The sequence below is a fragment of the Ostrea edulis genome, chromosome 1, assembly GCF_947568905.1.
Source record: "Ostrea edulis chromosome 1, xbOstEdul1.1, whole genome shotgun sequence".
Taxonomy (NCBI): domain Eukaryota; kingdom Metazoa; phylum Mollusca; class Bivalvia; order Ostreida; family Ostreidae; genus Ostrea; species Ostrea edulis.
The window spans coordinates 16530222-16541966 of NC_079164.1; the positions used below are offsets into that span (position 1 = coordinate 16530222).

The 11745-nt window shown below is 36.1% G+C and overlaps 1 protein-coding gene across 1 annotated transcript in view; it reads right to left on the reverse strand.

The window, feature by feature from the left end:
- The window catches only part of LOC125662086 (ankyrin repeat and SAM domain-containing protein 6-like), a 17914-nt gene extending 8331 nt beyond the window's left edge, over positions 1-9583 (reverse strand). The window contains exons 1-10 of the mRNA XM_048894276.2: positions 9198-9583; positions 6868-7450; positions 5418-5462; positions 5083-5290; positions 3794-3891; positions 3231-3357; positions 2176-2206; positions 1923-2063; positions 1436-1540; positions 1-148 (exon numbers count right to left, since the gene is read on the reverse strand). The exon at positions 1-148 is cut by the window's left edge and continues 5 nt beyond it. Coding sequence (XP_048750233.2) covers positions 1-148; positions 1436-1540; positions 1923-2063; positions 2176-2206; positions 3231-3357; positions 3794-3891; positions 5083-5290; positions 5418-5462; positions 6868-7450; positions 9198-9323 — 1612 coding nt within the window. The 5' untranslated portion in view covers positions 9324-9583. The remainder of the gene's footprint in view (positions 149-1435; positions 1541-1922; positions 2064-2175; positions 2207-3230; positions 3358-3793; positions 3892-5082; positions 5291-5417; positions 5463-6867; positions 7451-9197) is intronic.
- Positions 9584-11745: the final 2162 nt, after the last annotated feature.

Consider the following 11745-nt stretch of genomic DNA (forward strand, 5'->3'; position numbering starts at 1 on the left):
TTGTACTAGCAGTGTCTGATCCAGTGGTGTTCATTGACCTTCGGCCTGGCAGAGAATCATCAATTGCAAAGCTGGGCTGGGGTAGAAATGGAGGGATGACAGGTTTGAGTGTGTCACTAGTGGCATTGGACTTCATAGGGTTGATATCCTGTAAAGAGTAAATGAAAGACATTGTTTTGTCAGTCTGTCAGAGTAAACATGCATAACCATTACACTATTATGGATAATTCTTATGTCCTTCTAACTTTAAGAAACTTTTACATGCTTCATAAAGAACCAGGTATAGTTTCTACAGTCATCTGGCCCAGAAAATGGATGATATCAGTAGGAGTCCAAAAATCTGGCATTTACATAAGGAATATATGAGCAAACCCAAACTACGTTTTAATTTGATCCAAAATTGCTTTATGTTGTATGACAGGAGCATGAAGTTGGCATAAAATTGCCAAAAATGACGAAATCAATGAAAAAATTCATAAATTCGGAGGTTTTCCTTTCAGAAAACATACACCCCATGCATCAAGCAAAGTCATATTCCACTACATTTCTTATCTTCTATTAATACACAATATATATTAATTTCATTTCGCTTGACGAATGGGCACATCTTTTTCTTAGCAATACTCTGGATGAAATTTAACAGTTATCAAGCTCTTTTTGAAAAAAGGCGGGGGAAAATCTTACGATGATGAACTGTCATGTAAACCAATGATAACAATTGGCATTTTTTCCAAAAGTTAACTTTTTTCATCAACTATATTACTAACAACTGTATGACCTTCTGCTATGTTAACTTTATTCTGATTTTATGACTTTTCACACAACTATATTAGAAAACGGCACAATATCTAGCAAATGCGGTATATAATGCGAGGTCAAAAATATCCCAAAAACACAATACAATTTGATTAACCTACTACTCCATGAATTTAAAAATAAATTATGATATTTAATATAAATTTTAAACAGAAAGAGTCTTCTTTCTTATTTGTTGATTTCCCCCTGCATTTGAATGTTATAACCCTTATTTTTAGACTTTAAATAAAGCTTCCATATACTCTATCAGAAATGCGTAAAAATGTATATCTGCCATGTAAGCTATAATAATTCAAGACACATTTAAAACAGAGACATTTTTGGGGCTTTTTTATGTACACAATCATACCTTGTTCGTTGTTTAAAAAAGTAAATAAGCTGCATTTGACTACAGTAAAACAAATGGAACTGATCTCCATGTACCGGGAAAATATTTATCTAGCTTTAAAAGAGAAACTTAAAATTGTATATTTATGTTTGTTGGGTTGTAAATTTGTGGGAAAGGGCAACCCATGAAATCCACAAACATTGATACCCAATAAGCAATGATGATTCCACAGCATTATCAAAATTGTAGCGTAGTATATGGCTTAAGTTTGAAGTAAACAAATAGATTTACCAGTGTGTAGCGAGAAGCACTCTGCTTATTTTCCAGTGTCATGGTTCCATAGTTTGTAACAGGTGATGTTTGTATAGGATCAACAAAGTTATTCATTTTCTTTGGCTGAAATAAATATGTATAAATCAGTTACTTCATCTTCAGAATTAGAAAAACCTGGCACATCACGGAGGTTACACCCAGTCATATAAGATCATATCAACATCCGATTTGTGCATTGCATGATAAACTCTTTATATAATTTATCAAGTAAATCATGTCTCATTTAAATTAATTACCTGTATAGGATTTCAGAAGGAAAAAAAATGAATTGAAAACTTATGATTTATTTTTTATAGAATCTGTATGTAATTTCTGTAACTCCACCAAATGTTAATAGGTTAAGAAGGCTTTCCTCTTTTTTTTTTTTTAATTCATCACATTAACCAGAAGTCTCTATCAAGACTGTAGCTTTACTGATTCCTATTAAAAAAAACATCAGACTTACCACTGTGGGACTAGAATTATTTTTTAAAGATAAATCTTGGACAGATTTTGAGGTCTCAAGAGTGGGCATCGGAGCCAGACGATTGGTCACGTTTATCTTCTTAATGTTACGAAATCGATTCGATAATCTGCTCAACCATCCCTGTAAAACGTAAGATTTAGTGAATTTATCAGAATTGATAAGTCGCGTGTTAATTCATCAGAATGAATGTGTAAAGTGTGAGCTTCCCAAAATTCGATCAGAAATGACGTACCCGAAGTCCACTCTTTTGCGTATCATCAATACTGAAAAGAAAATCAAATATTCCATTCAGTTAACTGGAGACTGAATGTGACCCATTATCAACCATTCACACAAAAGATGGGAAGAAAAAACCAATCATTACAAACTCATACACAGCTCATGTTTTAAATTTGATAAATACTGAATTGAATTTCTAACTAAAATTCTCATAATTGGCTAATTTGTTCATTTGGCTCCAATCAGATTGATTCAAAATCTATGACTGTATATTCTCAGTACACATCTTGAGGAAGACACATTCAAATCAGAAGTAGAGGTAGACCTACCCTTACATCCCTAAATCACACACACACAACTTGTGGATACAAACACACCCCAATGTTCCCATACACACCTAGTATCCATGAAAACAACCACAATCATGCACTTTTAAATTCTTCATAACACCTAGTATTCATGGATAAAGACACATCCTTACATCCAACAACACGCAACTGGTATCCATGGAGACAGACACATCCTTACACCCAAAAACACACAACTGGTATCCATGGAGATAGATACAACCTTAAATTTTAATACACACTTCATCTCCATGGAGATAGACACACCCATACATCCCATTACACATCTGGTATCCATGGAATCAGACAAACCCTCTCTAACACACAAATAGTATTCACTGAGACAAACAGGCCCATTCATATGTCCCCAACACACACCTAGTATATAAGACAAATCACTAACACATCCCTCAGTATACATCTGGTATCCATGGAATCAGACAAACCCTCTCTAACACACACCTAGTATATAAGACAAATCACTAACACATCCCTCAGTATACATCTGGTATCCAAGGAAACACTCTAACACACACCTAGTATATAAGAAGACAGATCACTAACACATCCCTCAGTATACATCTGGTATCCACCGAGACAGACCTACCCTTATATCCTTCAATACATACCTGGTAACTCTGATTACAGACACGAACCTACCTGCTCATCAAACACTGAGTATTTAAGGAGATAAATACACCTTTACATCCTAAATACACACCTAGTATCTGTGGAGGCAGATACAGTCACTCCATTCTGTTTTGACCAGTGTTTCTTTGATTTGTCCACTTTGTTGACCGTCATGGCTTTGGAGGCAAGAAGTCGTAGCAGGTCAGTGTCCACATCATCTGTAAACAAGCACATGAACAAGTGAAGATAATGAACAGTGATCAATCTCATAAATCATATCAAAAATACAAAAGTACGACAAAGGACAACACCGACTCCTGGATGTATGAGGGGTAATATCAGGTAAAAGGAGTAATCCATAGTCAAAATCAGTTTGTAAAGAACAACCTAACAATCGGTATAAAACACATCTAACAAATTCACTCAACAATTAACCTCAAAGTGTATTTTCATGACTATTACAAAAGGCAACACACTCTGCATATAAATTTCATCACACCTGTACAGCTAGCTTTAATAATATCACATTACATTCTACAAATTACTGTTCCCAATACCTCATACCAAACTTCACAATCAAGCTGTGTTGATGTAACAGCAGTTGTTTAAACAGAAACCTGTTTACTTCAGTTATAAGATCTGACAAACACTTACCAATGAGAGAGGCCATGTCGAAGGCTGTACACCCGTTTTTGGCCTGTATCGTCACATCTGCACCTCTCTCTATCAGGTACAATGCCACTGGTCTCCTCCTGTATAGCAATCATAGAGAAACATTCAGTTTATTTTATTTGGAACAAAGCCAATCTGCATAGGAATACAAACCTCTGTATTCACCCAAAATATCAAAGTGACTGACATGAGCAGTCTTTATGATATATTATGTGATTCCTCCTAATGATACATGAACTCTCCATGATCATGTACATGCCCATGATAATACCATATATCAGTTTTTTCCATGTATCTAATTTTTGCTTTGTTCACGACCATTTCCGAATCGCAAAAAATAAATCCGCGTAAATTTGATACAAAGTTTTGTTTTTGTAATTTTAGAGTTATGCTGCATACAGATAATAGTACGGTAAACGTTCTGTGTTTCCCCCTATATCTGACAAGTGCCAGTTAATGTGTATGTAAGCCTCGGTGTTATTTTAATAAAGGACAAGCTAATTAAATGGGCCACGTTCTTTGCTTCAATCAATGTATAAATATACCTGAGCTACTAGCTCTTACCATGTAACGGTACATGGTTTATGGCTGTATTAAACTGAAAATGATTATCGACAAATATTTTGCGTTAGTACCATTACAGCTAACAAACAGTGATTTACGTTACTATACCGCCAAATTGTACATATTTACAATATACTTGAGTGTTAACAAAAGTGCAAACTTGAAATTGGTTTTGAAAACTGGTACAGAGAACAGGTGTGTGATCAGTTGAGCGCGTCTTCAGAAATTGACGAGATGAAGGTCAATCTATCTCTTACCCGGATGAAGCCACATGGAGCGAAATGGCTGACAAAGCTCTATGATTAATGCGAACAAAACCCAAAATCGTCAGAGATGGATTCAGAGAAGCAGTAATATCATCCATATTGAGATTTGATTATAATTGCGACAGTAACTCAGAAATCGTGTAAATCGTTTCATTGACTGAATTTTTTCATAAAAAATTAAGAGTTATATGTACAAATACTGGCTTTTCCCCCAATTACTTCATAAGTTTAAATAATCGTGAATTTTATTTTCACTATGACTTTGAAATAGTGAAAATTTGATTCGAGTAAATCTAATATACTGTTCTAGGTTCTGATTCGTGGAAAAAAACTGATATACGGTATGTGGTCCACATGAACACAGATCATGATACATCCAATGTAATCCACCCCAATCATACACAATCTTTACCAGTGCTGTCTACAATAATGAATACATACCCATGGTACGTGGCCTGCATGAGAGCTGTCCATCCACTGATGGTGTCCTGTTTGTCCATGTCACAGCCATGGTCTACCAGTAACTGAGCGATGTCCAACTGCCCAGCCATCGCTGCAAACATCAAAGGGGTTGCACCCTCCTGTGGGGAACAAGCATCTCTCTGACTCAGATCCTGGTCTAGTATGGTACGTATTCTCTTAATGTCCCCTGGGATACACAAAACACATCAAAACTTCGTTACATATCAATAGAAATCTAAATTTCAAATACTTCACGATTATATTTACCAGTAATTAATGAAAGTTGACAAATGAAAAATAAGAAGATTGCATACCAAATTTTATTGCCTCTATGATGTCCGGTTTTTTTTCTTCAGCAGCTGAAAATTGAATTCATAGTCAAGGTTATTTTTTTATGACTGTTTTGAATATATATATTATCTTTGAAAATTCATAAAGTAATCAAACATAAAGCAGTATAATATTCAACTAAAAAAGTTATTCATGGTGAAACATCACGCATGGCATCAAATGAAATTTCTTGCCATAAGGAATCTATATACTAAATATGAAAGCCCTACCTTACACTACTCACCATGATAAATATTAAAGTATGCACATATAAGTGAAACCTTTTACACATTTTGGCATGAAATATATTCAATATAATGAAAAAGAGCTGAATTCACTGTAATATAGATAACTTACAATTTATCTCCGTCAAATAATCAGTTAAGGGTACAACTTCAATATACGTGAAACAATAATGGACATTCAATATTTTTGACACATAATCTGTTAAATTGTGATATTGATTTATTTATAAGGTGAAAAATCAAAGGATATTGTAAAAGTACACATCAAATACAATAATGTGTATTAGTAATTAGTTTGAAATGGCTACAAGTTAAGATTTTCATATCTCTTTTTGGAGAATACAGAAGTTCAGAAAATCAAGTATGATTTGTGCAAAGTTTGTTTGAAATTGATCCAGTGGTTCTAAAGAAGAAATTTTTTTAATGAAGTCACAATATTTTTACTAATTACTTTTTAATTATCTCTACTTCAAAAACGGGCTTAATTGTGACTTCATTTGAACACACCTGAATCTTCACTAGTACCATGACTACCCAAACATGCTTTGTGGCAAGTTTCGCTTAAAATAGCCCTGTGGTTCTTGAGAAGAAGTTGAAAATGTTAAAAGTTTACAGATGGACAGATGTATTTTTATCAACATCTGGAGTAACATTACATATGAGAAAACATCTGCAAATATGAATATCAAATTACACTGAGAGTTAAATATAAAAAACTATCAGTATATCATAAGAATAAACTTATACAAAGCAAGAAAATGCAGAACATTGAATTTCTGTATTTATCACAACAATGAGACCTTATGAAGCATTATACCATTGCACTTTAAATCTTAAAATAGAAAAATAAGACCTGTTGTTTATCTTGGAGTGCAATCAGAGATCTGTTCACAGCAGCTAACAGTACCCACTCACAGCCTTCACTCAATCAACACAATCAATAATGGCCACACTACAGGTTTTTTAATCTTGTAACAATGAAGTACATTCAAGTTACACTGTCCTCTAACATGGCGATTTTACTGTGAAATCTGTACATCTTTATTCCTCATTATTATTATAGGTATATTTACTGATTACTTATTATTTACTGATTAATTATAAAACAAGAGAAAGACCACAAATTAAGAGGCCGGCCAACATCACACACTATACTGCTGAATTTTATGTTCACTATACCCAGACTTACCCCTCTCTGGTTTGTTAGTTGTTTTCCTGTCTAAGTAAGCAGCAACTTCTCGTTTCATCCTCATTGTGGCGATATCTAGTGCTGTCCGATTGTCAGCATTTGTCACATTAGGATCAGCTCCCCTCTCCACTAAAATCTGACTAGTCTTCATGTGTCCATTCAATGCCGCCACCATGAGAGGCGTCAAACCTGAGGTAGATGTCTTAAAATTCACATCACATCCACGATCCAGTAAAAAGCGTAACACAGCATCGTGTCCATAGAGTGCAGCTGCCAAAAGCGGTGTGAAGTCACACTCATTAGAACCACCTGACGAGGAGAGTTCAATTCCCGCCTCAACCAGCTGTCGAACCACCTGAATATGTCCACCCCGGGCAGCGAAGGTGAGTGCTGATGCTCCTAGACCTGTGACAGCATTAATGTCCGCCTGCCGTTGCTGTAGTAATGTTGCAACTACATTGGGATGTCCATTTCTCGAAGCATGCATTAAAGGAGTCCATCCATAACTGTTGGTTTTATTAAGGGCAGCGCCTCTCATCAGCAAAAGACGCACAATGTGGTCATGCCCATTGGCTGCTGCTGTCTGGTATAAAGAGAATTTGAAATTTATTTCTAATGGATGTTACAAATATATATGTTGAGTACTTTTATAAATACTTTTTAATGTAAACAGACCCAAGCATGTTGTGATATCCCTAGAGCAAGAATATCTCATCTAAAACCAGAGTCGGTTGAGATTAGTCATAAAATAATTTGATTGCATGAATAATAGACTTAGTCTGAGGTCAAGAAGCAGCAGTGCTAGCCCATATAGGTGTCACAATCCCAAATATCTGTCACTGTGACACAATCCTAACCATTCAACTGCATGTTCAGAATCATAAAATGGGTATGTAACACAAACATATTGATGACATTGATATCCATCATGCCCATGCATAATTTAATTTCTGGGGACCGATAACGCAGATTCTGACAGCCTTAATCATGCTATATAATAATCAGCAGCCAAGAATCTCCCCGACTGTTATACACAGTAATTTTTCAATAAGTAAGAATTAAACTTGTCTCAAATTTTCAAATCGAAATACAAGGTAGATGAAACAATACCCTAGAAACATACTCTCTGTTCAGTAGCTCAATAATAAAATTAGAGAATCAGACTGGCAATTGTAGATCATCATGATTAAAGGTCCTGCAGGGGTTTCATTTTATTCTTCTACGCTTAGATTGCATTTTTTGCTATATGAAGCAGAATTTTAAAGCTCCGACATCACGACATTATATATATATATTTGGTACATCCAATAGTTTTCATAGATAACATTCTTGACTGGAGTGTTGCACCTCCGTAACAGTCAAGAACAAAAATAAGGTAATCTACTTTATTATGAGGGTTACCCTAGGATCATGAGGATTCAGTGATATGGTCAAAATATTCAAAAGTCAAACACACAGAAAGTTACCAAAGACTTTAAATTCTTGACAAACTTGCAATTGGCCCAGGAATTTTTTTTATTTTAATTTATTTAGATACTTGATGTAATCGTTATATGTAATAAATTAGCTGCCTGGTATAGAATGATTCCAAGATCTGAAACCATGATCTTTCTGTGAACCAGCAACCCAATGAATTTGAAAGCCATCAGAATATGTTACAATCAATAGTCGACATGTCATTTAATTCAGTCAACAGTGCTTTCTCTCTTGCATATTTCTTTTAAAACACTGTCGTGTGAAACCCACGGGGTAAGATCATACCTCAAACCAGTTCGAGGTACACTCTAACCACTTGGTTTCATATGATGTAAAACACTTTTAACACATGCATGCCAAGAAACTAGTACGTTTTCACATTCCAACTGGAAAAGTTGATAAAATTAATGAAGTTTTGCCTACTGTAAAGTATTTTGTCAATGTCAATTCAGCAAGTCAATGCTTAAGAGTGGATCTACCCCCTGTGCTTTCTTAAAAACTTCACATCATATAAAAAATCAGTGCACATTGCCTGGTCAAAAGTAAGTTTCCAAGGAAACTTTTCCCTAGATATATCATACAGAACTATGTTAATTCAAATAACTCTTTTTAAGTCTCTTTCTATTTCATTTAGATGAAACAAGCACCATTAAGCTTCGATAAGATGTATGGGATCACGTACCTGTGAAAGGTACAAATGTATTTTTTAAGGCTAGGACAAATGTACAGTACAAATGTACTAAGGCCTAGTGTACCTAGACAATTCACGAGACTTTCAATTAGTCTTAATATCTGTCGTCACTAGAGACACGAAACGGGAATTACTTACAAAAATAAGTGAGTTTTTATTATACCTGGAGCGGGGTAATCTCTGCCTCGTCGTCCTCGCAATCCACATCGACCCCCTCATCCAGCAAAGTCTGGACCACAGGGGCTTCCCCGTGCTCGCATGCGCTCAACAACTGTCGAACGCGTTCCATGGGGGCTCTGGTGCCAAAATCACCGTTAAAATTTACCCATGATTGTATATAACTATCTCAAAGTGAAACATAATTATAAATTGTCTTCACATCGTCATATTCATCTTCTCGTTTCACTCATTGTCATTTACTTGTCACTATGTTCGCCATTTTGGATCCGCTCGTGACGTCATCCTAACCTAAACTGCTCCACAGTAAACAACACCACGTGCTATCTGTCAACATGTTCTATTGTTTACAGATTTGCAACAATATATGTGCATGCTGTTTTCAGTTCGGAAAAAGTTGCATGTATTTGATAATAATGGTAACTTCAACTTAAGGTCATTACATTTAAAATCAGACATCATATTTATGGGCTGCCCTCTGGTAGCACCAAAGAAATCAAAATGTGAGGCTTAATTCTGCAAACACAGGCTCATATCATGTCATCGTTTTTCAAAGGGGAGGGGGAGAGAAGTTGGAAGTTGGATTGTCGGTTAAAAAATCTTGACAGCAAAAAATGGGGGGGGGGGGGGGGCCCCTACCCGATCTTCAAAATCCAACATTGTTCCCCGATCTTCATGTGTGTGTGGGGGGGGGGGGGGGGGTATCAATTTCAATCTAATCAAAATTAAATCCTTTGATCTGCTCACGTATATCACTACACCTTATGTAGCGATATACATGAGCAGATCAAAGGATCTAATTCGAATTAGATTATATTAATTTTTGCCGTCAGTCCACATCTAAAATCAAGGAGGGGAGGGGGAGCTAGTATTTCACCAAATGGTTTTTCTTCATATACCTTTCAAGCTTACATTCTTCTCACTACTACTATTAAAAATATTGGTGGTAGGGGGATCACCAAATATATATTTAATTGCATTTTTACAAAGAAGCTATTATTTTAGCTTTTACGTTATTCTTTGGAGTGTATCAACACTTAATTGTACTCCTAATATCATCTACATGTGCATTACTCCAGGGTCTATATTCAATGTACAGAATACCACATGCATAGTACTAGCATGATATGCGATGTTTCCTTTTACTCAGTCGTATTGTTGTGATAATCATTGATCAGACTTAATGTTGTCCTGATTTTTAATGCTGTCAGTGATATAATAAATACTGATAGCAAGTACTCCAAGCACGTAACATTAAAGAGTATGGGTGAATTAGGCTATAAAACCTTTTACTTTTAAAGTTTAATATATTGAACATCATGTTGAGAACGCTGGAAATGTATGAAGAAAGCATCTAATATTAAACAAGAGGTACTGTGAGCAATGCTCACTAAGTACCCCCCGCTTTCCCCAATCTCCCAAAGGGTGTTGTTAATAGGTATAAATTACCTCTTTCCTGAGTGTAAAAATATGGTATGCCTTTGTAGAAGAAAATGGAAGATATAGTCCGAACACAAATCCATGGCATAAACCTATAATTTTGACCTTGAGATCAAAGGTCAAGGTCATAGAGGTCATGAATGTACATGACACATAGTCTCATGGTGATACACCCATGTCTTGTGGTATGACTATGTCAAAACCCTATAATCAATTTTGACCTTGAGGTCAAAGTTCATATAGAGGTCACGAAGGTACCCGACACATCGTCTCATGGTGATACACTCATGTGTCAAATATGGTATGCCTATGTCAAAGAACAAAGAAGTCATGGCCCTGACACGAATCCATTGTAAAAACCTTTAATTTTGACCTGGAGGTCAAGGTCATATGGAGGTCATGAAGGTACATGACACATCGTCTCATGGTGATACACTCATGTGTCAAATATGGTATGCCTATGTCAAAGAACAAAGTCATGGCCCGGACACGAATCCATTGTAAAAAACCTTTAATTTTGACCTTGAGGTCATGGTCATATAGAGGTCATGAAGGTACTTGACACATCGTCTCATGGTGATCCACCTGTGTGCCAAATATGGTATGCCTAAGTCAAAAAATAGGGAAGTTATGGCCCGGACACGAATCTGCACGGACGGACAGACGGACGGACAGACAGACGGACAGAGAGATTCCTATATACCCCCCCCCCCTTCGTTCGGGGGGTATAAAAATGTTTAGGGGTAAGAGATGCCTTCAGGCTCCCTAGGGGTGAGGGATGCCTTCAGGCTCCCTAGGGGTGAGGGATGCCTTCAGGGAGATAGATGCTTTGCTTTGGACCTGTGGTCCTCAAATTTTTTCTGGCATGACTAATGCTAGTGTCCAAAACATTGTTGAATTCAATCACTGTCTGTAACCTTGAACAATGACCCCTTTCTAGAAATTAATAGGAGTCTTCCTATCTCCAACTACCATCTCCGTAAAAAGTGCAAGACAGAAAATTTGCAAAAGTACATGTATCCCTTATACAGTAAAGCGCTGTTATAGCGAATACATTTGTAATGAATTCACGCTTGCAGTGAAGTGACTTTCAT